General features: G+C 44.9%; 1 protein-coding gene across 3 annotated transcripts in view; it reads left to right on the top strand.

The window, feature by feature from the left end:
- Positions 1 to 3,618: 3,618 nt before the first annotated feature.
- Positions 3,619 to 27,152, top strand: part of lipf (lipase F, gastric type) — a 78,515-nt gene continuing 54,981 nt past the window's right edge. Inside the window, exons 1-4 of one of the 3 annotated variants that reach the window (XM_085994859.1) lie at positions 3,619 to 3,733; positions 13,728 to 13,778; positions 15,329 to 15,449; positions 21,099 to 21,219. In XM_085994859.1, coding sequence (XP_085850985.1) covers positions 15,336 to 15,449; positions 21,099 to 21,219 — 235 coding nt within the window. In that variant the 5' untranslated portion in view covers positions 3,619 to 3,733; positions 13,728 to 13,778; positions 15,329 to 15,335. Of the gene's footprint in view, positions 3,734 to 12,806; positions 13,048 to 13,727; positions 13,779 to 15,328; positions 15,450 to 21,098; positions 21,220 to 27,152 lie in introns of those variants that run through there. The other 2 variants (XM_085994860.1, XM_085994861.1) reach the window with 2 other exon arrangements.

The following is a 27,152-nucleotide window of genomic DNA, read 5'->3' as shown; positions in this document are numbered from 1 at the left end:
AATTGATAATTGATAAGATAAGGCAGAAGCCAAAAATCTTGTGTTGGAAACTCAAACAGGCACGTCACTGCAGACAGGTCATCAAAGCAACAATGACAAAACATACTCCTGGACCAGCTACATGGAACTGAGCTGAGATAAGGAGGAGAAACAAGGGTTTGTCTGTGATTAACCATGATAAGTTTAAGCAAGTGTGAGTAATAGATTAGATTATAATGTGTGATGCTTATTCCTATGATTGTGAAACTGTAAGAAGGGGATTGGGAGAGAATGTTACAGGAGAGAATCTGAGTAGTAACATGGAGTCCCAATTCCTCAGCAATAACATCTCTCACCTTGATGACCACAGAAATCATGATGAAAAACAGAAAGAATGATGAGGGTGCACGGCCAGAACACTTCGCACCGTAACAGTGGCCCGAGTCTACTCTGCTGCAGAATCCTGATCTGCCTCATGGTCCTGCAGCCGCCATACAAAGATCGTGGACGTGCAGCTAAACGCCGCCATGAGGACGGTGTCAGGGAGGCTCAAGTCCACTCCAACTGAGTGGCTCCTGGTGCTGTCACACATTGCCCTGCCTGCCTTTCACCCCGACACCACCGTGCTCCGCGAGATGGAAAAAATCATGAGCAACATTGACCTTCCCATTCACAAAAACTTGAAAGGCCCACCGCAAAAGCGCTAAAAATCGTGCCGGCCATTCTGGGAAACAGCAGCCAATATTCACGCAGCTGGTATCGACCCACTATCCAGATGGATGGAATCATGGGATGTATGCAACATAAAGAACCAACACCTCATCACTGACCTAACAACAGAGCTCCCTGGCTTTGACCTCTCTCGAAGACAGTGGACAGGCTCAACCCAATCCACAACAGGGCACAGACAATGCGACCACCTGCTCCACAAATGGAAGATGAGAGATGACCCGAAGTGCGACTGTGGCCATGAGTCCCAGACCATGGAACACATCACATCAACCTGCCCACTAGGATCTGTTGCGGGAGGCACCTCATTGCTCCACTCAGCATCTCAGGAGGCCAACGAATGGATAACCAAATTAGACATTCCATTATAAGCTTTTCCTGTAATACAAAACAACAGCTTAAAAAATAAATAACACAGGCAGCGTTGTGGCACAGTGTGTTAGAGTCCTAATGTATCATCCCCACAGGAGTAAGTTGCAGTTTTGCACCTGGAATGCTCCACATGCTATGTTTTCAATCTCAGCCATGCTACGATGGAGAGACACCAGGGAAAGACCAAGCCTCCCAGGCCACTCTCATGCACCTATCAATTTCAATTTCAATTTCAATTTTATTGGTCACATAACTAAATACAAGAAGTGTAATCTAGTCAGTGAAATGCTTTTTTCTTGACGAGCCGAGAACACCAAGCACCAAGAACACTTAGCTGCCTGGTACGCACAATGTGTACGCACAATATGCACCTATCAAACAACCAATTCCAAAAGAACATTTAATGAGAGCCCACAATTGTCCACGATAAGTTACTGGTTTAAGCTGGAAGGTCAGGAGGAACCACCAAGTAGTTTCCCTGGAGGGAATAAACATTAGATGGTTAAGTCAACCCAGGCTCCTCTTATAGCAAAAGCAAAATACTGCGGATGCTGGAAATCTGAAATAAAAACAGAAAATGCTGGAAATACTCAGGTCAGGCAGAGAAAAACAGAGTTAACATTTCAGGTCGATGACCCTTTGTCAGAATCCTCTTATAGCATGTGCGTCTCACACACAGCCCTGTGTACAGGAAAGGCTGCACGCACACACAGCCTTGTGTATAGTATAAGGTTCACACACACAACCCTGTGTACAGTATAAGGTGCAGACACACACGCAACCCTGTGTACAGTAAAAGGTGCACACACAGCCCTGTGTACAGTCTTCTTCTTATCGTGTCCACGGACAGTCTATACATAGCCCAGCCAGAACTGGACACATTTTTGCGCCTTGTAGTTGGATCCAGCAAGATCTGCAACAGTGCAGGGTTCCTCTAACGATGGGCATTGCAGGAGATGTTGCATAGTCTGTGCCTCAGTTCCACATTCACAAGTTGTCGGGCTGGTTGAATATCCCCATTTGCTTAGTGACACCTTTGAGCAACCTACACCGGTCCTAAGTCTGTTAAGGCACTTCCAGATTGCCCAGTTGCAATTAGCTCCTGGGGGAAGGCTTTCATCAGGTAAAATTTCCATCGCTGGGGGTTGTTCAAGACTGGCGAGCCAGTCTTTCCACAAGACGGGCTTCAGATGAGGTTGATTGTAATGGAACAACACTGTTCATGAAGCTCTTCCTTGACTTTAGGCGGCTGGGTGTAGGTGTATGACAATGCAGAGGGTGCCTCTCATCTGATGTTTCATGGAGTCGCTCTTTCTTGCTGGCTACCGTTCCTCTTATATCAGGGGGAGCGATACCCGCCAGGATATATAGGCTGTTGGTGTTTGTTGGTTTTAAGCAACCTGTGATAAATCGGCAGCTTGCATTCAGAACGGCATCCATCTTCTTGGCATGAGTAGACCTTTCCCATGCAGGGCAGGCGTATTCGACAGTGGAATAGCAAAGAGCAAGTGCACTGGTTCGCAATGTTTTCGGGCTTGCTCCCCATCTTGTGTTAGTGAGCTTATTCAGGATGTTGTTTCGTGCGCTCACTTTTGCCTTTGTCTTCTTGATGTGGTTCTTGAAGGTGAGGCATCGGTCAAGGGTGATTCCTAAGTAGATAGGGTGCTCGCAATGCGTCAGTGTTGCTCCACACCAGGTTACTTTCAACTGGCGTTTGGCTTCACGGTTTCTGAGGTGGAATGCACAAACTTGCGTCTTTGATGGGTTTGCGCGAAGGTGGTTTTCTTCATAGTAGGATTTTAGTCCCTCCAAGGCCTCAGAAAGCGTTTTCTCCACGGTGTTAAAATCAGTGCTTTGGGCAGTGACACATAAGCCATCAGCATATATAAAACGGCGTGTGACACCGTCTATAGGTTGGTCATTCGTGTAGATGTTGTACAGCAGCGGTGCAAGCACGCTTCCCTGAGGAAGACCATTCTTCTGAATACGCCACCTGCTGCGCTTCCCACCTAGTTCAACATAGAACCGGCGATTCTGAAGCATGCTTTCTAACAGCTGTTAAGTGAATATCTTTTGTCATCTCTAGAATCTTGCAGAGGAGACGTCTATGGTTCACTGTATTGTATGCTGCTGACAGGTCTACAAAAACAGCACCTGTTACCATCCCTTGTGTACAGTGTAAGGTGCAGACACACACACAGCCCTGTGTACAGTAAAAGGTGCACACACAGTCCTGTGTACAGTGTAAGGTACACACACACACAATCCTGTGTACAGTATAAGGTGCAGACACACACTCAACCCTGTGTACAGTATAAGGTACACACATAGCCTTGTGTACAGTATAAGGTGCAGATACACACAGCCCTCTGCAGAGTGTAAAGTGCACGCGCGGCGCCAGCTGTGACACAAGATGAGCGCGAGCCAGCCGCTGACTATGACGCGAACAGTAGGAAGCCGGAGGTCAGGCGCTGATTGGTCAGGCGATGGTGTGACGCGAGATCGAGCGTGGGCACGAGTGTAACAATGGCGGGAGCGGGGGCGTGCGCTGGCGGGGCCGCGCCTCGACCCGTCCCTTCCGTGTGGGAGCCGCAGACCATCAACAGCCGCCGCTCCCGGGCTGGGACACGCGCTCTGGGCTTGCCGGCTGTCGGTAAGTGTTGCTCGGCGGCGGCGACGGGTCGGGACTGTCGGCAGGAAGTTAGACCATGCTTTGTCTTTAGAAAGGCGGCTGCTGGGCTGCAACCTGTAGCTCTGTGAGAATTGGCAGGGCTGGGCCACTGATCCTGGAGCAGACCCTCCCAGCAGGGCCATTGATCCTGGACCAGACCCTCCCAGCAGAGCCACTCACCCTCAATCAGACCCTCCCAGCAGGGCCATTGATTATGGACCAGACCCTCCCAGCAGAGCCACTCACCCTCAATCAGACCCTCCCAGCAGGGCCACTGATCCTCAATCAGACCCTCCCAGCAGAGCCACTCACCCTTAATCAGACCCTCCCAGCAGGGCCATTGATCCTGGACCAGATCCTCCCAGCATGGCCATTGATCCTGGACCAGACCCTCCCAGCAGGGCCACTGATCCTCAATCAGACCCTCCCAGCAGGGCCACTGATCTTCAACCATACCATCGCAGCAGGGCCATTGTTCATGAATCATACTCTCCCAGCAGGGCGATTGCACTGGGAGCCATACTGAACCAACAGTGCCACTGATCCTGAACCATACCCTCCTCCTGAGGTTGTGGGTTCAACTCCCACTCCAGAGACTTGAGCACGAAAATCTAGGCTGACACTCCAGTGCAGTACTGAGAGAGTGCTGCCCTGTCAGAGGTGCCGTCTTTCGGATGAGACGTTAAACTGAGGACCCGTCTGCTCTCAGGTGGACGTAAAAGATCCCATGGCACTATTGGAAGAAGAGTAGGGGAGTTATCCTCGGTGTCCTGGCCAATATTTAGTCCTCAGTCAACATAACAAAAACAGATTATCTGGTCATTATCACATTGCTGTTTGCGAGACCTTGCTGTGCTCAAATTGGCTTCCGCGTTTCCCACATTACAACAGTGACTACACTTCTAAAGTACCACCTTGAAGAAGTTCTGCTCTTCTCTCCGACAAAACTGGACTCAACATTGAGTTCAACAATTTCGGACTATAACCCCTGCCCCCATTTTTTCAGGTGGCAGCTGTTGATGATTCTGCCATACCCATTTGCAACATTTAATCTCTCCTGCCTTCCATACTAGCACAGACCGTCCCTTTTGTTCCTCCCTCCCCATTCCCTGCCGCCTTTCCCTGCCTCTGCACCTGCTTAAAACCTGTTACATCCCTAACTTTTTCCAGTTCTGACGAAGGGTCACAGACCTGAAAAGTTTTTCTCTCCACGGAGGCTGCCTGGCCTGCTGAGTGTTTCCAGCATTTTCTGTTGTTACTTCTACAGTACTTCATTGGCTGTAAAGCGCTTTGGGACGTCTGTTGGTCGTGAAAGTCGCTATATAAATGCAAGTCTTTTTTTAATCATACCCTCCCAAGCAGTGCCATTGGATTGTGAGGCAAACTGAACCAACAGCGCCATTGAACCTGAGCTGTACCTACCCAGCAGTGCCATTGAACCAGATCCAACCAACACTGCCATTGCACTGTGAGCTATAGCCATTGCACGGTGAAAATCCTTCAGCTTTCTAATGGTAAAAGAAGCAGAACTACTTAAAATTGCCATTACTATCCATCAAGCTGCTAATGTTAATATTTAATTACTACCACCTGCAGTCTGGCAAACAAAATGTTTGTATTGTTAAGTTTTATATTCCAAAAAATGTTCAGCTTTAGTTGGATCTGATAGAGTGGTTTTGACACCATATTTTGGTAAATTACACACCTGTACAAATGCCCATTAAAACTTTCAAATTATGGCTCTTTTCTATTTTAGTGCTTTCAATTCTAGGTTACATCACTAGATTACTTACCATAAAACATGTTAAAACTGGTTTAGATATTGTATACAAATAAGTTTGAAAGCTCGGATGGGTAGTTTATCAGTATATATAGGGCCAGAAATTGGTGAACGGGGCTTGCCGCGCGTGCAAGCCCCCGTATATGCACTTACCCCGCGCTACTGCCGATCAGCTCCAGGGACGCCTGGACTTGGTGTTTGAAAAAGAAGAATCCCGGGCAGCGTATGACGTCACGCCGCCCAGGAGTGCAGCCAGCGCGAAGCCAGGAGCATGCAGTGTAAGTGAGACACGCCCCTTGAGGTCTCAGTTTCACTGGACACGCCCCCAATGTTTCTGTCAAGCTGCTAAGCATTTTTACATGCAAAGCAGCAGTTTAAATAGGTTTTTGGAAGTTTTTTGAAGATTTTGGTAACTTTTATAAACTTTTTAAAATGTTTACATTATTTTGAGTAATCTGAAGTAGTTTTAAAGAGAATTAAAGCAATTTAAAGACTTTTAAAAGCCCTAAAAGAATTTTTTAAATTCCATTTATTTATTTAGCAATGTCGGCGTCATACGTGTCTTCACACTGTTCCCTTTGGGGAACTGTATGAAGTGGTGGAAGGATTTATGGCCATGATTAACGCTCATTCCGTGACCGTAACCATCTTTGAACCAGCCATTAGGGCGGTTAGTCCTATGGCGGGAGGGTTTTACGGGCTCCCACAAGCTATACAAGGAGGGGGGGCCACCCACACCCACGGACGCAAATATCCCACTGGATGTCAACCCAGAATTTAGAGCCGGAGCTCCGACTCCACTTGCCGGGACTGTCTGGAGCGGGGTTCGAAACCCTACCCTGATGTGGCCCAGCGGCGGGGATCCTACCGCTATGACAAAGGCCCAATCCGATTAGCAACGTGAAATGGCAGCATAGGGCTCCAGTCACGGGGAGGGAAAAGGCGCAGGAAACGTATGGGTGTCACCTTTTGTGCGGAGTGGGCCTTTTGCGTAGCAGTAAGCATCCCCGCCGCTGGGCCAGAAGGAGTAGGGTTTTGAACCCCACTCCAGACAGTCCCGGCAAGTGGAGTCGGAGCTCCAACTTTAAATTCTGGGTGGACATCCAGCGGGATACTTGCGTCCGTGGGTGTTGGTGGCGCCCCCCCCCCCCCCCTCAGATGGATTGTGGGAGCCCGTAAAACCCTCCCGCCATAGGACTAGCCACCCTAATGGCTGGTTCAAAGATGGTTACGGTCACGGAATGAGCGTTAATCACGGCCATAAATCCTTCCACCACTTCATACAGTTCCCCAAAGGGAACAGTGTGAGGATACGTACGATGATGACCTCTTGCGCAATGCACCTCCTTGGACCCTCAGTCGCAGATGCGAGGGGGCAAGTCGTGCAATTGTTAAATTTTTCATTTTATTGACATGTAAAATGTTGGCCCAGTAATTCCCTTCCAAATGCGCGAGTACGGTCGGGGTACTTACGCATCTGGCCGGATGAAATGCCGGTTTTCAGCATGCACAGTGCATGTGGGGAAAACCGGCATTTCCTGTCCTCTGAACGAAGGGGTTCAGAGGCAGAACGCGTGCGACTGCACAGGCAGCGCGTGCGCAGTATAATTCGCCGCTTTCATTAATGCTTTCAGTGAGGTCAAGTCATTACAACTTACACATGAAAAAAGCATGGGTACAGTTGCTCCAGAGGCTGCGGAGGAAGATATTTATTATCGTGGAGCTTCTGAAAGTATGTATGTCTGTATATATTCCTTTGCGTGTTATGTATATATTCCTTTACTTATGTGTATGAATGTATTATTTAATTAGGACTTTCAGAGAAAGTAACTCATTGGAAAATCATAATTAAAAACATACATTCATACACATTAGTAAAGGAATATAAAACATACATACATACATATACGTAAAGGAATATATGTGGACATACATACATAACTCATTCTCACATTCCATTCACACAGCCACAATTGCTCCTTCTACCTACCGTTCTGAAAACCCTTTTTAAAAAAAAAAAAAAAATCTTAACTTTAAAACTTACTTAAAATAACTTCCCTCCCTTTCCCAAACAAAAATATTGCATTTCAGAAGCTCCACGATAAAATATATCTTCCTCCGCAGCCAATGAACAACTTTACACTTGCTTTTTTCAAGTGTAACTTCTAAGGACTTACCCTCACTGAATCCATCATTGAAATCCACAAAGTTCACTGCGCAAGCGCTGCCTGTGCAGTCGCACGCGCTGTGAATAGACCTCGGGTCTGGAAATGCCGGCGTTCCCCGCATGCGCTGTTCCTGCTGAACGCCGGCATTTCCAACGGCCAAATGCGTGAGTACCCCGACCGTACTCACGCTTCTGGCTGCGAATTTCTGGCCCATTGTATCAGGTCTAAATGTGGCTGTAGACTTTTTGGAAGAAGAATATTTTTCTCCCAAAAAACTGTCGGATTTCATGAAGTTTAATTGTCAAACTGTGGTGGGGAAATTGCAAGCAAAATATTAACCATTTGAATGCCAGTAAAGACTTTTCAAAGATGTTCTCTCTCGGATTTGAGAACTGATAGATATGTTTTGTTGTGCAATTATACTGCTGGATTGGTGGGATTTATGGTCGCACCTTGAAAGTGCAGTGTTGAGTCACGAACCGATCTGCAGTCGGATGAAATTTTTACATTTCTAATGATAGCACAGAGCTGATAGAACATTTAGTTTATTTTTCTAACTTCAAAAGGTTGTTCTCCTTAAAGCAGTGAAGGTTAAGGGGACATTTGATAGAGGTGACCAAAATCATGAAGGATTTTGATAGAGTAAATAAGGAGGACCTGTTTCCAGTGGCAGAAGGGTCAGTAACCAGAGGACACAGATTTCAGGTAATTAGCAAAAGACCCAGAGGGGAGATGAGACTTTTTTTTTTACACAGTGTGTTTTTAATGATCTGAAATGCTCTACCAGAAAGGGTGGTGGAAGCAAATTCAATAGTAACTTTCAAAAGGAAATTGGATTTATACTTGAAGGGGAAAAATTTGCAGGGCTAAAGGGCAAGGGCAGAGGAGTGGGACTAATTGGACAGCTGTTTCAAAGAGCCGGCACAGGCACGGTGGGCCGAATGGCCTCCTTCTGTGCTGTATCATTCTATGATTCTAATTCACGGTCTGACCTGTTGAACATTTACATTGCAAAATTTGACCCTTCACTGTTATCGCACTGAAGCGGTATAAAGCCACATCATCCAGGAGAGGGCTTGTTGCTAGAAAAATGACAAACTGACACCCAGATTAGTGATTTTAGTTTTAATACTCATTTTTCATTGGCTCAATTTGAAAACTGCTTTGCACTGCAACAAGACCATAACACTTCTTTCAGATTTCAGAGAAAATTTTTGACATTGCTTTTTATTAAAACACTAAGGGGGCTAAAGCCAGTTGATTTATGCCTCCCGTTAGCGCCATAAGAGAGCGTTAATGGGGCGCAAATCAACTAGCGCCTGAGCGCGGCGCCGCTGACGCCTCCCGCGAGAGGTTAGCGGTGGTGCTAACCATTAGTGCCGCCGGCGATGTTGTCATCGCCGTGCGTAACGCCCCGCTTGTGCCCTGGCTGTAATATTGGGTGGCGCCCCCCCGATTTACCACCGGACGCTACGTCCGCCGGGGTCAGGGGGGCCTACCTGCAGCCGGGGCGGCGCTAGTTAAAGGGGAGGTGGCGGGTGGCCATTTCTGTTGTTGGCCGTCTGCCAGCACCTGCCCCCATTGCTGTCCCCGGCCCCTGTGAAGCCCCCCCCCCCCCGCGGAGTGCTGGCTGTTCTCCGTGAGCCCGGCTTTTCTGTCCCCCATCTCTCCTGAAGGCACAGATTCCTTGCTGGGTACGGTTGCTCCATGTGCTCCGGGCACGCTGTGATACCTCACCCAAGTGGCCGACCGTGTGAGAGTCTGGACACCGAGTGTCGGCAGGGGTATTTGATTATGTGAAGGGCATCACAGCTGAGCTCAGTCCTGCCCTCGCCTGATGTCCACGCACGTGCTTGCAGTCAGGGTAAGGTGATCAGGAGTTCGGGCTGATCTTTCCCTTCCCCAACCCTGGGGCACAGAGGCTGGTTGTAGCATCTTCACCACCACAGCTGAGAACAGTTAACCCCGCACAGACTGGAGATTAAACCCAGGCCCTGCTGGTCCGTATGGCTCAGCTACTTCTGCGTGAACCAGCCCAACCATCGGGTCGAGCAATGAAATGTAGTCATAATCTGTACTGCCTGAAAATGTGAATGAACTGGGGTACATTCAGAAAATCACTAACATGCTATGATACCTTGCATGACACTAAATAAATAATTAACTACCATTTTTTGGTTTCTTCAGATTTTTTAAATCTTTGCGAGCTCATTTGCTGGCCCACACTCAAGTGGTCAAGTACCATTACTGGTGAAAGTAACTTTTGTACTTTACTGAAAGGCAAATTAAAATCTCACGGCAGTAGAATCATGGCCAAGGTTACTGCTTAATATTGAGCTCTGGTTAATTGCCATTAGTAGTGGTTCACATTTCAACTGACTCCTAGTCCCAGCGAAGCATACATCAGTCAGGGTTTGGTCTCAAACTTGATGGATAGCAACGGGAAGATATATCTTCTGTGCCATTTGAAACTGTCTTCAATTGGAATGCTTCTCTACAGGACGAAACAGAAAGTGCTGGAAACACTCAGGCAGCATCGAGGAGAGAGAAACCGAGTCAACGTTTCGGGCTGAACCCTTTGTCAGAACTGGAAAAGGTTAGGGAAGAGAGATTTTTAAGCAGGGGCAGGGAGGAGGAACAGCACCTCATCTTTCTATTAGGCACTTTACAGTCTTCTGGACCTAACATCGAGTTCAACAATTTCAGACTACAAATTGGCCCCTGTATTTCTTTATATTTTTTTACTTTTGTTTCCTCACATGGTAGCTGTTAATGCTGCCATCATCATTCACACATCATCTAGAGCCAGCTTTTGTTCCTTAACTTGTCCCATTACGTCTCCTTTTGCCTTGCACCATCATCCCTTTTGTCATTCAATCTCTCCTGCCTTCCGTCCTATCACAGGCCTTCCCTTTGTTCTTTCCTCCCCTCCTCCCTGCCCCTGCTTACCCGGTCGGTCCTCGATGAATGCTAGACAGATTTCGAGAGTTGACTTCTCCAGGGAATGTTCATTGATATTGATGATGTGTAATGGGATCCAACAAGACGGCCTTCCCTTGCCTACATTTACTTGCTTTATTTAATTGTCACTTTCTGCTCTTCCTCACAAGCGGATTGGGCTGGTGAAACCCCTGTGCTGATATTTGACTTCAATATCTGCTATGGTTCTGAAACTATTGGGAATTGAGGGCAAATTATTGACCTGGTTAGATTGGCTGAGCAACAGGAGACAGACAGAGAGTAGGGATAATGGGCAGGTGCTGTAATCGGCAGGATGTGACTAGTGGCGGCCTACAGGCACCTTTGTTGGGGCCTCAACTATTCACTATTTATTAACGATTTAGATGACGGGATAGAGAGCCACATATCCAAGTTTGCGGGTGACGCAAAGATAGGCGGCATTGTAAGCAGTGTAGATGGAAGCATAAAATTACAAAGAGATATTAATAGATTACATGAGTTTGCAAAACTGGCAAATGGATTTCAATATAACCAAGTGCGATGTCATCCACTTTGGACCTGAAAAGGACAGAACAGGGTACCTTCTAAATGGTGAAAAGCTAAAAACAGTGGAGGTCCAAAGAGACTCGGGTGTCTATGTACATAGATCATTAAAATGTCATGGACAGATACAAAAAAATAATCAGAAAGGCTAATGGAATGCTGGCCTTTATATTTAGGGGATTAGAATACAAGGAGGTAGAAGTTATGCTGCAGCTATGCAGAACCCTGGTTCAATCATGCTTGGTGTACTGTGTTCAGTTCTGGGCACCACACCTTAGGAAGGATATATTGTCCTTGGAGGGAGTGCAGCGTAGATGTACTTGTGTCAGCTGTGGGTTCGAGTCCCACTCCAGGGACTTGAGCACATAAAGCTAGGCTGACATTCCAGTGCAGTGCTGAGGGAGTGCTGCACTGTCGGAGGTGCCGTCTTTCGGATGAGACGTTAAACCGAGGCCCTGTCTGTTCTCTCAGGTGGGCGTAAAAGATCCCATAGCACTATTTAGAAGAGATGGGGAGTTATCCCCAGTGTACTGGCCAATATTAATCCCTCAACCAACAAAACAAAAACAGATTATCTGGTCATTATCACATTGCTGTTTGTGGGAGCTTGCGGAGCACAAATTGGCTGCCGCGTTTCCCACATTATAAGTGACTCCACTTCAAAAGCACTTCATTGGCTGTAAAGCGCTTTGAGATGTCCGGTGGTCGTGATTTGATCAAAGTTGTCAAGATATTAAGGGGAACTGATGGGGTAGAGAGAAACTATTTCCGCTGGTTGGGGAATCTAGGACTAGGGGACATAGTCTAAAAATTAAAACCAGGCCTTTAAGAAGTGAAGTTAGGAAACACTTCTACACGCAAAGGGTGGTAGAAGTTTTGAACTCTTCTGCAAACGGCAGTTGATGCTGGGTCAATTGTTAATTTTAAATCTGAGATTTCTGTTAACCAAAGGTATTAAGGAATGTGGGGCAAAGGTGGGTATATGGAGTTAGGTCGCAGATCAGCCATGATCTCATTGAATGGTGGAACAGGTTCAGGGGCTAAATGGTCTCCTCCTGTTCCTATGTTCCTGTGGATGCAAGTCGTGGATCAGCCGGATACTCTGAGCAACTCCGCTTGGGGAGGAGTTTGGTTGATGTGTACCGTCAAAAGGGTCCTCTGCATGTGATCGTGCATATGATTCCCTTCTTGGAGTGTTTAAACCTCTTCTCGACCTTGTGCCCCATGTGATTTCTCTCTAGGTTGGTTCAGTCAAATGTGGAATCTGCTATACTGCTCGTGAAGTTTTCTGTAAACAGTGCATGTTACATGAGTTCCCCCCCCCCCCTCCAAGATTGCTGTTGCCGTTGGTCTTTCAACACTGCGGCTGCTGTATGATCTGCTGAATAATATCTTCAGTGTAGGTGTGTCCCAATCCAATGTTTAGGCAACTTCACTTTATAACCTTCAGAAATCTGTAGCCTTGTGCCTCGTGACTTCAATCTCTCTACTCCCAGACAGCTTCATTCCCATTGGAGCCACCAAATGTATCTTCCTTGTTGGTGTTTGAAAAACAGTGATCATTCTGTCACACCACTAAGATAAGAAATCTAGCATGTCATTGGTTTGCAACTTAATTGAGCAATACCGTGGCCTTGTGTCACCAACTGATTAATCATCAAAGCTCCATAAAAGACTTTGGTATCTGTTCCAACTAGAGTGCTGTTCTGCTGCAGCGGACTTTGAACTTGCATCGGTGGTGGGGTGGACCTGTATTTCTTTCGACTCCTGGCCACACTAGTACTGTTAGTAGCTAGTGTGGTTAACGCAGTTCATTGCATTGTTCAGTGGCAGTCTGCTAGAAGGTATATTTGGCACCCGATCGGTAAGATAGAATAACTGCTCCTCCCCTTATTGGCCGACAGGTCATACATAGAAGGTACCACACAGAAGCAGGCCATTCGGCCCAACCAGTCCAGGCCGGCGTTTACCTGCCACACAAGCAAGTAGTGGTAGTCGGATTGCTGCTATGTTCCTTGAGGTTTCTAAACTGGAACGGTAACGGGCACTGACTCAAACAATGATAGTCGTAGTGCAATGAGGCAGTCCCAGATACATCAAGATAATCTTTAATTCTATCATAGCTTGACGAGCTGTTCAGCAAAAATTGTTGCTCTGAGTCTCAGTATTTGTTTGTAAGATTAATACGGTGATAAGTGAGTTACTTGTGTGAAGGGGATATCAGGAAATGCGGGGGTTAAACGGAGGAGGAATATAAAGGTAGGATGAACCTGAATATTGAGTAAGCGCTTGTTTAAGAGTTGTAGATGTAGTTGCTTGGTATTCTGGGTATTATAAGGTTGCCGTATATTTCCAGAAAAAATACCTATTTTGTAATGATTGGTAGAGGTTCTCCCTGGTGAGAAAGTGAATTTGTCTCTTAAGTTCCCTAATCTTTTTGGCTTTGCTTTCTTTCCTGTGGCTATTGTTTTTTTTCAGAAGTTTGTAACTGGGTTCTATATACTATGTTGTCTTTCCTTTTCAGATAGCAGAGTGGATTTTTCCAATCCTGTGACTGAGTCTCGGCCCCATTCAGGTTGGGAGAGTTAGAGGTGTTGCCTCAACTATACTTGGAACTAAAGCCAATAGATTTGTCTATTTTATCCAATTCTATAAATTTTACCTTTTTAAATAAGATCTGCTTGCAGTTGCTAGCAATAGCCTATTATAGACCAGCTGCCCTATGTGTCTCCATTAGTGTATTAGTATAGGAATTGGATATATACTTGTAAAGGAAAAAACTGCAGGGCTATGGGGAAAGGGCAGGGGAATGGGACTGATTGGGCAGCTCGTTCAAAGAGCCAGCACAGGCATGATGGGCCGAATGACCTCCTTCTGGACTGTATGATTTTTATGATATAGCGATTTAGGATTATTGTCCTAATTCTTGATTCTGTCCTAGAACATGTATTGTAAGTGCTATCTATTTCACATTACAATATTAGTCGTGTCCGAATGTGGCAACAATTCGTATGCAAGAGGGTTGAACTTCTAAGTTATTTTCAAGAGAACTGCATAAACTTTTGGTTACTTGTTTGCTGTATAGATTAGGTAGAGCAACCGAAACATTTCTCCCATCTGTAATGTAATAAATTGGAATAAACTGTGAAAGTTTTTGTAAGTATTTAGAGTATATTGAAGCTTCAGAATCCATATGCTGATTCGTGGAATTGAAGTGTTAAAATATTCCCCCAAAGGCACTTGTAGCAAAGTCTGTTATATGCTGAGCTATGTTCCCTTTTACATTTGCATGTTGCAGACGAGTCCACTTAAAATCCCATTTGACTTTGTTGCACACCTTTTGGTGTTTACTGCTGCTGGTTTTCAGGCAGGCTTATAACGTAATACTGGGATTCAAGCTATTTGCAGCTGTTAGATAATTATTCCTGTTTTTAAAGCTGGTTTATGTTTACAGGTATTTTGTACAGTGCCTTTAGTAAGGGATCAGCATTAATTTGAGATTTGCATTCTACATATACCTGCTTAGCTTTCACTAGGTTGCCTTTGATTCTGCAATTGTAGCCCATTGATTAAAATTCACCAACATTGCAGGATTAATCTCCCTGTAATTGTAAATGGTGCCTTTTATCTTGTTTTGCCCTAAGGAAGAAATCTCAAAGCTCATCCAGTTCTAAGTATGGTTTTTTAACTGTTAATTCCTTAAATTGGAAAAATAAATGTTGCCCGTTATCATAGCTGTACAGCACAGAAGGAGGCCATTCAGCCCATCGTGCCTGTGCCGGCTCTTTGAAAGAGCTCTCCAATTAGTCCTACTTCCCTGCTCTTTCCCCGTAGCCCTGCAAATCTTTCCTTTTCAAGAATAGATCCAATTCCCTTTTGAAAGTTACGATTGAATCTGCTCCCACCACCCTTTCAGGCAGTGCATTTTCAAAATGTCTTTGGAATTTTTATCGGTGCAATGTTCCTTTTTCTGTATAAACCTGTTCTTTAGTATCATTCTCTCCCTTACAGTTTGACTATTCAGAATGATTCACCCGAGTTGCTTCACTTTTATCTGTTCAGCACGTGAGCCTCAATGCTGGTGCTTTCACAAGTAACAATCCATTTTGTGTATATTTTACGTAGATTGAAGATGAGCCTACTGTTTTTTGCCCTGCTATTCTTAATGCAAGATGGGAGCAGATGTAAAGAAGTTGTGGTGAAACACCAACAGTTTAAGGTGGATCCCGAAGCCTACATGAACATTGTAAGTTACAAATTTACTGTTATCTAATATAGCAGTAATATTACTCAGTATTAAAATATAAATCTCTTTTTGGTTTCAGTACTTGTTTCTACTGCCTGTATGTGTTAAGAAATCATTATTTTGAACCTTTCTGAAAGCATTTGAAAGGTTATATGTTGTATCCTAGAGATACAGGGCTGGATTTTCATTCAGAAGTCGGGAAGGAGGCGGAACTACAACTTTCGGGTTGTAGTCCCACCTCCATCGAGATGCGGCCAATCCACGCGATTTTCACTTGATTGACCTTGTTGAGCCCGCCCAGTGGGCTCAGCAGGCCAATTAAAGGCCACCCGGCAACAGGTGACGTCACAGACTGAAATTTCATCTGTCAAGATGTGTTGACAGATGAAATATCAGTGTTTCACAGCTGTTTGAAGCTGTCAAACACTGACAGTCTTACTTCTAACCTGAGTCCTTCTACGCAGACTCAGTTAGAAATCTCGCCGGCACTGAAAGCTGCAGGCTGTCACTTTTGACAGCTCGCGGCCATTCTGCTTTCTGTGCCGGCTGAATGATGGACTCCCGAAACCTAGAGGAAGGAAGGCTGTAGAGGTAAGTACAGGTAATTTAAACTTCTTTACACACACCAAACACACTTACCTTTGCACTCATGCACCCATCACTCACCTGAACACCGGCATCTCGACCACTCCAAGTCCTTCAACCTGACGGCCCGCCTGCTCTAACCTGGCATGGTTTGGAGCCGTCGGGAATCCCACACGACACCCTTCAAAATAGGGATTAGGCTAAAAACTGCCTGTTAACAGGCAGTTAATTGGCACTAATCCCTTCCCGCCTCGGGTCGGCAGGTCCCAGTGCGGGGCGGGTACCCGCCTCCTTTGAAACTTACATGGAGGCGGGTTTTGGGCGGGATGGTGTTGGGACCCCTGAATTCGGAATTTTAGCCCCCCGCACGCCTAAAAGCCCGCCTCACGGCACACCGAAAATCAACCCCACAGTGTGTGCATTGTATGATAACGGAAAATTGTGTTCCAGAAATTCTGACATCACGATTGTTTCCCCCAGTTTTCTCCCCTTTTCTTCACTTCCTTTCTTGAGGGGACAATATTCCATTGGAGCTAAGAAGACTTTAGTAGAAGTTGGTCAAAATATAAAGGATAGGGTGAAGAGAGAGGTGTTATTTCTTCTAATTGTGGAGTCCGTAATTTGCGGACATCAAATTAAAATTGTTACTAAGAAAGTGAGGAGAGAGCTTAGGAGGCACGTCCTTACACAGGGAGTTGTTGGAGTGCTTTGCCATTGTTGAGGTAGAGGCCATTGGATAAACATTTTGAAGCGGAGGAAGATGCTGGACGACGGGAAGAGAGCAGAGCAGTGGGACTAGTTTTTGAATTGCTGAGCCAAAAGAGCTGCCACAGACATGATGAGCCGAATAGCCTCCTTCTATGCTGCAAACGTCAATGGTTCCAGGGTGGGTCTATCTTGTCAACAGGCTATTAGACTGTGGAGGACATCACAGCTGAGCCTGACCCTGTCCTCCCGACATGTACACTTTCAGCAGGGGCTACTGAATAGTGATCAGAACAGGGAGCCCTGGCTGATTTTTGCTTTCCCTCACCCAGGGGTCCTTAGACCAACTATCTCAACAGACTGAGGAATCCATTAAGCAGTGGCCATAGAACGTAGAAACTATATAATGTTCCCATTTATTTTAACTTTTCCAAAGATAATTTAGAGAGAAAGGTTAGATTTCACACCGAGCTGTAGATTTGCAACACAGCAGCATGACTGTAATTGTTTCAAATATCTTTGCACTTTATAATTGATTTGAAAATTTAGCTAAGTGTAGAGAACAAATGATCAATATACTAGTCCATGTTTTGTTAATTGTCCTATAAATGTTTATAGCTACCTTTAAAATATGTATTATTTGTCTATGCGTTGGGTGAATTTTGTTGTCGAGGTGAAACGTCAGTGCTTGCGATTTGATTTCAGCCACCTAATGTTGGCAACACACACACTCGGCAACACACACACTCAGCAACAAAATACGGCATTAACAAGATTCAGAGTCATTCTTCTTCTTGCTTCCGTGCCTAACAACACACGAGACAACCAGTGTTCCCTGGAAGCTGTGTGGATACGCAGTGTCTGAGGTCCCGCGCAGGGCGCTTACCGGCTTCTGCATTGTAAAAACCACGCACACGCAATATTTGAATAGGCCACGCAGCAATTTAAAGGGACTGTGCACAAAAAAAAATTAGAGGCAACATTGGAGACAACCCATTTCTTCCACTGCTTTTACATCCAGTAAGTCTCAGCGTAGGATCAGAGAGCAAGCTGAAACTTTGTCCTGAATGGGGAGGAGGAGGAAAGAGAGGCAGATGGTATGAGAATCCCATTCACTATATAGTGATGGGTGATGTACTAATATTGAAAGATTGACTTGTGTCCAACCAATGTATTAGTATTTCCCAGGCCAAGTGGTCTCTGAATGTGCTAAATATTGTAAATTGATGATTGCTTTGACATAAATAACTGACTTTATTCTCAAAACCCTCACTCTGGAATTTCAGAAATAGCTTGCTGCAGATCAAGAAAGAACTGCATTTATGTAGCGCCTTTAACATTCTCAGGACATTCCAAAGTGCTTCAAAGGCATTGAAGTACTTTGGAAGTGTAGTCACTGTTGTAAAGTAGGGAAACACAGCAGATAATTTGCGTACAGCAAGGTCCCACAAACAGCAATGTGATAAATGACCTCGTATTCTGTTTTTGCTGATGTTAGTTGAAAGCTAAATATTGGCCAGGACACCGGGAGAACTCCCCTGCTCTTCTTTTGAATAGTGCCACGGGAACTTTTACGTCTACTTGAGGGGGCAGATGGGACCTCGGTTTAACGCCTCATCCGAAAGACAGTAGCTCTGACAGTGCAGCACTCCCTCAGCACTGCACTGAAGAATCAGGCTGCATTATGTGCTCAAGTCTTGAGTGTGGTTTGAACCCAGGAACTGACTCCGAGGCGAGAGTGCTACCACTGAGCCAAGGGTGACACCTGAACCCATGTTTGGAGTGTGGGTGCTCCCTGACCTGTATTGCACAACCCCTGTCTTGGCTTCTCATTACTGTTTTCATTTTGAATATATACAGTAGTCTTGCTTTTAGGCCTGTGTACCTAAATTCCTATTACCTGCTCCTGAACTGTAATTCACTGTGTGTCTTTCGTGTGTGTGTTTTTTTTCTACTAGTTCTTGCACTTCCATTGCCTTCATCCATATTCTATTTTAATTTAGTCTCCAAACCACAAGGCACCAAGAAGACGTCAGTGGGCAGTTGAGGCTTGGGCATTTCAGGCTGAAGCAAGCTTCACAGGTTCACTTGTATTGTAGGAGATGGTGGACGTCAATCTGACTATTTGTTTCCAATTGGGCGTGGAAATTTCACTCGAAACAAAGAGATTTTCTTGATTTTAAAATTGGCTGCCTTCTCTATCTCCATCTCTGCAGGTGCCAAAGCATGCTGATTGGCTCCTTTTGAGCCAATCAGAAACCATTTAAACACTGAATTCCGTATGTGCTGTGCACACCTGCTGGAAAAAATAATTTCCAAGTCCTTTCAGTCACTATGCTGGTTCATATTCGGCCTATCTAGTTCAATTTTTATTATTGCTCTGAACATTGCTGTTTACAGCCACACCTATTAATTTATCTTATTCTGTTGTGCCTGAGGTGTTTCTGGTTATCAGTTTTTACCTTTACAGCAGAACCTCCCGTCCCCTGCCCCGGCCCCTGTGATAGTCTTATTATTTATAATGTCCCGGAGGGAAATGGAGGCGTGCCATCTGTGGTCTCTATTTAACCTTGGCCTAGAGTTTTCCAATATTAGCTTGCAATTTAGATTAGTGGACATGAGCTGTATGTTTACTGACCCCCACTCCTGTCCTCAGCCCCAGCTATTCCTCCAATCGGCCCAGGCTTCGAACTTTGCTGTTCCCGGTTGTCAATTAACAGCAAACCAACGCCTCTGCATCCTTGCTTTAGCTTGGGGCCTGACATCTCTTTCCAATTCCCACTCCTGTTCCTTCTTCACCCGATTGCTCTGTTTCCTGGTCGGTGCTCTAACTGTGCTGCTCTCCACTCCCCGCGCTCCATTTCATGCCTGATCGCTCCATTCTCCAGCCTCCTGGCAATGCCTGGGGAGATTTGCCATATTAGTTCAGTGTGTGTGTGTGTGCTACATGGTACACTACTCCTGATGTTTTAAAACAGCATATCCTCTGGCATAAGCAGCGCTATGGGAGATCCATTAGGTCTCCTTTGCTTTTGAAACTGGCAATAAAACAGCAGTGAAATACCTGGTGGATTCATCCTTGAGAAAATGCAGTTGATAATATCATAAACGGTGTGCAACAACAACTTGCATTTAAAGAGCACCTTTCATATACAGGAAACTTTGGTTTATCCGGAGGTTAACTGTCCGGAATGCTCGAGCCACCGGCAAAAATCAGGAGTCGGTTCAGTAAGTTTTTTTTCTTTTCGTTGCTTTTTTTTCACTAGTCAGGCTCTGCAAGGTCTAGCTAAAGCTGTTGCTTAGCTACAGAGACGCTTGCAAGCTACGGCCGACTGTTTAGAAGCTAAGCAACAGGGTTTGTTGCTAGATACGGAGCTCAAAAGCTTCCGTATGTTTTAACATTAGCGCTGGTTTGTCCGGCAGTTTTGATGGGACGGCAACAGCTCGGTCCCATCGGTGCCGGATATCACAAAGTTTCCTGTAATGAAATAATAGGGTCACTTTACAGGAGGTGCAGCAGGAAGTGGGTGAGAGGGAATGTTTCCCAACTCCACCCCCCTTTTTAATGTATAGTACAATAAAAATAGAGTAAATATGTTATACAGAACCTACTCAGCTGCTCGTGTTCGCCTACACTCAATATAGAGGCACAGAAAGTATCTCTTGGCATACTGTGGTTCCATTTATTTCAGTGGGACAAGCTACTAACAGTAGAACATTGAAATAAGTTTGCTCAAATTAATGCATGTTTAATAATTAGAAAAGTATTGGGTTTAGTTACTGCCCTTGACATCAAGGCAGCATTTGACCGAGTGTGGCATCAAGGAACTCTGGTAAAACTGAAGTCAATGGGAATCGGGGGCAAAATTCTCCACTGGTTGGAGTCATACCTAGCACAAAGGAAGATGGTTGTGGTTGTGGGAGGCCAATCATCACAGCCCCGGGACATCGCTGCAGGAGTTCCTCAGGGCAGTGTCCTAGGCCCAACCATCTTCAGCTGCTTCATCAATGACCTTCCCTCCAACATAAGGTCAGAAGTGAGGATGTTTGCTGATGACTGCACAGTGTTTAGTTCCATTGGCAACTCCTCAGATAATGAAGCAGTCCATGCCCAAATGCAGCAAGACCTGGACCACATTCAGGCTTGGGCTGATAAGTGGCAAGTGGCAGGCAATGACATCTCCAACAAGTGAGGGTCTAACCACCTCCCCTTGACATTCAACAGGATTACTATCGCTGAATCCCCCCACCATGGACCAGGTTCTGACCAGGCCAGTGTCTTCCTGTTTTCACTTATTTAGGCTTTTTTTTCCTATTCCAAAAAAGTGACTAATTGTATTGTGCTGTGTGCTTTCCCAGCAACAGCTTATCTCCTACCGTGGTTACCCAAGTGAAGAGTATGATGTGGTGACTGCCGATGGATATATCCTCAGCGTAAACAGAATTCCCCATGGATTTAAAGAGAATAACACAAATAAAGGTAACTACAAGATGGCAGTTTGCCGTCTTTAGCAAAGAGGGTTTAAATGTGATAGATTGAGGTTAGCACTTCTCAGCTCTAATTAGAAGCGGGCTCACGAGATTATTATACATATATTTGTGAGCAGAAAGCAAGACTTGTGTTTTTGTGATAATTGGTGAAAAGATATTTCCAAAGTTATGTGCTGCAAGTAATAGATATCTGAAAGTACACCACTTATCACTGAGGAAGTAGTGAAATGTTTAATTTCCACCCCACCCCTTTTACAGAAGTAAAAAAGCTAGTAATGGGTATTAGAAAGAGAAAGTCCAGACATTGCTTCACATTAAACAGTGACAGTAGAACAATAGCACAGGTTCAAATGAGCGCTCGACAAATTTAGGACTGATACCAGGAAGCTGTTTACACAGTGTATGGAACGCAGCCTGTGGAATGGCCTTCTGGGAAGAATAATAAATACTTGAACCATTTAAGAAAGAGCTGGAGGCTGTAATAGGGGGGTGGGGAGAGGGTGTGGGGGGACGCGGGGGGGGGGGCGGTGGTGTTGGGGGTACCACGTTGCTCTCTGGTTCCATTTTTTAAATGACTGTTATAATTTCTTAAGTGATAATTGAAGCTGTAACGCTACCAAGAAACTAGCTGCTAGCTCATGAATATCCTGAGTTCAACGAACCTGATGAACTGGATTTACAGTAAATGAGATGCTGCTAATATTTTCCATTCAGAGGTAATCATTCGCCCAGCTCTGATGTCTGGCTGGCGAGATTAGGAGTGTAAAAGTTTCACTTGCATGTTAAATAGAGGACTGGCTTAAAAGATTGCACTTGGGGAATGTGAAATGTGAGCCATTTTTGGAGGCACTTGTAACATAACCTCAATAGAGAATAGTTTAAAGTTTATTAAACAGTGCAGGAGTAGCTGTAAATTGTAGTTATCGATAATAGAATAAACTGAGGGAGAATTACTACACATTTAATAATTCATTCGAAAAATGTCCAGAAGACTGGCGGATAGCTAACATAATATCTATATTCAAGAAGGGGAATAGAACATGTCCAGGGAATTATAGACCAGCCAGCTTAACGTCGGTGGTAGGAAAAATAATGGAATCCCTACTAAAGGAGAAAACAGAAGAACATCTAGAAACCAAAAATATAATGAGGAATAGTCAGCATGGATTTCAAAAGGGAAAGTCTTGCTTCACCAACCTCATTGAATTTTTTGAAGAGGTAACAGAGAGAGTAGACAATAGTAATGCAGTAGATGTAATTTATCTGGATTTTCAAAAGGCCTTCGATAAGGTACCCCATAATAGACTAAGGTATCCCATAATAGACTGATGAACAAGTTCAGAGAATGTGGAGTCAGGGGACAAGTAGCAGAATGAAAAGCTAACTGGCTTCAAGACAGAAAGCAGAGAGTAGGGGTAAAGGCTAGCTATTCACAGTGGCAGAAGGTGGGTAGTGGTGTTCCACAAGGATCAGTGCTGGGACCACTGTTGTTCACAATTGACATTAACAATTTAGACTTTGGAATCAAAAACACAATTTCTAAATTTGCAGATGACACCAAATTGGGGGGGATAATCAATACTGAGGAGGACTGCAACAAATTACAGGAGGACATTAATAAACTTGCAGAATGGGCATATAATTGGCAAATTAAGTTCACCACGGATAAATGTGAGGTATTACATTTTGGTAGGAAGAATAGGGAGGTCACTTATTACTTGGAGGGTGTGAGTCTAGGGTTAGAGGAACAAAGGGATCTCAGAGTACAAATACACAAATCACTAAAAGTTGTGACACAGGTTAGCAAGGCCATAAAAAACGCAAACCAAGCACTAGGGTTAATTTCTAGAAGGATTGAATTGAAAAGTAGGGAAGTTATGCTAAACCTGTATCGAACCTTGGTTAGACCACACTTCGAGTACTGTGTACAGTTCTGGTCGCCATATTATAAAAAGGATATAGAGGCACTGGAGAAGGTGCAGCGAAGATTTACAAGGATGATACCAGAAATGCAAGGGTACACATATCAGGAAAGGATGAACAGGCTGGGTCTCTTTTCTCTTGAAAATAGAAGGCTGAGGGGTGACCTAATAGAGGTCTTTAAAAGTATGAAAGGTTTTGATAGAGTGGATAGAGAGAGACTGTTTCCACTTGTGGGGAAGAGCATAACTAGAGGCCATCAATATAAGATAGTCACCAAGAAATCCAATAGGGAATTCAGAAGAAACTTCTTTACCCAAAGAGTGGTGAGAATGTGGAACTCGCTACCACAGGGAGTGGTTGAAGATATAGTATAGATGCATTTAAGGGGAGGCTGGACAAGCATACGAGGGAGAAGGGAACAGAGGGTTATACTGATAGATTTAGATGAGGAAAGACTGGAGGAGGCTCGTGTGGAGCATAAACGCTGGCATGGACTGGTTGGGCCAAATGGCCTGTTTCTGTGCCGTATATCCAATGTAAATAACCAGAGATTTTGTGAGGTTTTTTTTGAGGGAAGGGATATGAGATGAGAAAAGAACTTGAAAGAATATTGATAAATGTTGGAAAATGGGCTAAGAGATCGTAAACTGAATAGAGGTGCAGCAAAAGGAGGAAGTGAGAAGAAAGGAAAAATTCTGACGAAGGGTCCTCGACCCGAAACGTTAACTCTGTTTCTCTCTCCACAGATGCTGCCTGACCTGCTGAGTATTTCCAGCATTTGCTGTTGTTATTTAAGGAAAAATAGTAACTTGCTAGATGAGGACATTTGGGTTTTATTTATACATCCTCCCGAAAATAAATACATCTTGGACTGAAAGAAAGAGCTTGCATTTATATAATTTATATAGTGCCTCACAGCCAGTGAAGCACTTGTTTTGAAAATGTGGAGCAATGCAGCAGATAATTTGCACACAGCAGGTCCCACAAACAGCAATGAGATATATGACCAGTTCATCTCTTTTGGCAGTGTTGGTTGAGGGTTGAGGATTAAGTGTTGGCTGCGGGAACACTGCTATTCTATGAATAATGTTATGGGATCTTAATGTCCCCCTGATTAGACAGAAGGGCCCTCGGCTTAACGTCCCAACTGAAAGACAGCACCTCCGACAGTGCAGCCCTCCCTCACTACTGTGCTGATGTGTCAGCCTAGATTACGCGTTGAAGTTTCTGGAGTGGGCCTTGAACCCACGACCTTTTGATTCAGCGGTGAAAGTGTTACCACTGAGCGAGGACTGACTGGTTTTACTCTTCAGGTTCCTGTATGCTCCTCTTTTCCCCACTCCTCTCCCACACCCCCAAACCCAGTACACCGGGCTAGTTGTGCATCAGTTCTGAGTGATGGATTTCCTTCTGATTGGTGAGTCCAGTGTATATCGAGGTTGTAGAGGTTAAGCTAATAGTAAATTATCAAGTTTTCTTATTGTTTTCTTTTTTTGTATTGAACGAGAAGATTTTCAGGTAATTATCCAGAACTTGGTGCATTGATAATTTTTAAGCAGAATTATTAATTTCTGTGCCAGGCAATGTACTTTTATGAAGAATAGCGTCAATTTTGTAAGTCTTTAACAAAAGGTGCCATCAGGCTGAAATCTGCAATCTGTGTGCCTTAATTTGGTTCTTTTGTTCATGATATTCTGAGTGCTGCTTGTTTATTCCATAAATTGGTTTATTTGTCATTTAACAGTTTTAAGTCAAAACTAAGAGATTAGGGGGAAAAATTAGGTTGCTTTGTGCCTGGTGCCAATGCGCAGTAGCGCCGCGATATTGATTGGGGGCGCCCCAAGAGGGAGGGGGAGCGCTTCCAGTAGCGCCCCGCCTCCTGCTTGGGGCGCTACCACTCAACTTCCAGTGTGGGGGCGCTAGTAGCACCCCGGCGGAGTTAGCGCTCCAACAGGGGCACAACACAATTTTTTTGCCCCTGAACATTTTACAAAATACAGGTAAATCCTTCAGGAACATGCTGAGGAATGTGGTTTTTAACAAAAAATTAAGTGCTACACAGACTAGCATAACTAGAGTAATGGAAGCAGACCGGGATGAAAAGACATGCAGTGCTTTTTAAATTGGCATCTGATCAGCCGCAGAATTTCTTTTTTTTACAAAACAAAACAACGTCAAAGGATTTTGATTTCTGTATTCTAAAGGGCTTGGTGACTCAGTCAGGCCTGTTCTCTTCCTGTCACTATTGTGAACAAAAAAGTTGGCACAGGCGACGTTTCCTGTTAACACCAGCATTTAATTTTTTGCTGTCGTTGACAATCGGGGGAAAATGTACAACAATTAGATCACTGCCTTTGCAACTCTTGGACCTGATTTCAGGTTCAGCCCCCTGAACACACACTCATGAGTTTATGAATTAGTGTCTTAATTATAGGCAGTTTGGTGCTATGGAACAGCCTCACCAAGAACTCAAATTGAGAATGGCCAAACACACGTTTAAATTTGTGCTATATTCAAATGTCTGGTCAGGATCTGCTCCTTATATATTCTTTTTAATTGCAGCTTGGTAGCACTCCCTCTTGAGTTAGGTGGCTGTGGGCTGAAGTCCCATCCCAAGTCTTCAGCACAGAATTTAGGTTGACACTTCAATGGGCCATTCAGTCCAACTGGTCTATGCTTTGAGGGAGTTCTGCACTGTTGGAAGTGCCACTATTCGAAGAAGGGCAGGAAGTTTGTCCAGGTGTCTTGGACAACATTCCTGTCTTAACTAATGCCACTAACAGATTAACTGGTCCTTTATCCCATTGCTGTTCGTGGGACCTTGCTGTGTGTAAATTGGCTGCTGTGTTCATCCATATAGAAATGGTAACTCGACTTCACATAATTCCTTGTACAATATGTAGAATCATAGCGCTGGATTTTCTCAATGGAGACGAATTGGAGGCGGGACTGCTGCTTGTCGTGTCAATGTCCTGCCTCCATCACCGTCTGACCAACCAGAGGGATTTTCACCTGTTTGACTTTGTTAAGCCCGCCCTGCGGGCTCAGCAGGCCAATTAGGGAGGAAGTCACTGACAGAGCACGTCACAGAGCACGTCAATGTCTGACGTGCTATCTGTCAAGACTTCTTGGAAGAAGAAATGTCAGTATTTGACATTCTGTGTAGTTTGATGAGCCCTTGTGTTCAGGACTCATCAAACCTTTCAACTTTGTCGATTTCAGATGGCTGTTCGGGTTGGAGGATCCAACAGCCAGTCTGTGAAATCGACAAGGAAGATGTCGGGTCTCCCGATCCAGGGTGGATGAAGGCTGTAGGAAGAAAACAAGGTAAGTGAACATTTTTTAACATTTATCACTCACCTTACATATTTACCACTCCACACTTGCACCCATCACTCACCTCTACATCTTACTTCCAGGTGCCTCCGAACCCCGCAGACCTCCTCCACGTCTCCTCCAACCTGGCGGGGTTCTCCAAGGTCGGGAAGCCTTCACCTGAGAAGGCAAAATGGCACTAATCCTTTTTCCTGCTTGTTACCGACCTACAGGCAGTTAAAATGATTTGATGCCTTTCCTGCCTCCAGGAGACAGGACCCGAAATAGCACATCTTCCCGCCTCCTGGCAAAAGGGCACGGAGGTGGGATGGGGGCGGGTTTGCCATCCGCCCCCACTTTCTGTTACTTTACCGGCAGTCCCGCTTCCTCGGGGCTGAGAAAATCCAGCCCATAGAATGGTTACAGCACGGAAGGAGGCCATTCGGCCCGTTGAGCCCGTGCCAACTCTCTGCAAGAGCACTTCAGCCAGTCCCTCTCCCCGTAGCCCTGCAATTTTTTTCCTTCAGGTACTTATCCAATGTGAGGTGCTTTGGGACATCCTGAGAAATGCGATACAGCATTTTGTGTGTTTTTTCTTAGTGTTAATTGTTAAAATTCAACATCTGTGAAATATATAAAATATTATAGACGTTAACAGTTGTGCAAGAAAACCTGAGCTACTTG

Source organism: Somniosus microcephalus, chromosome 8 (genome assembly GCF_052327205.1).
Source record: "Somniosus microcephalus isolate GS21.2 chromosome 8, FLI_Smic_1.0, whole genome shotgun sequence".
NCBI classification, from domain to species: Eukaryota; Metazoa; Chordata; class Chondrichthyes; order Squaliformes; family Somniosidae; genus Somniosus; species Somniosus microcephalus.
This window is presented reverse-complemented; position numbering and strand designations above follow the sequence as displayed.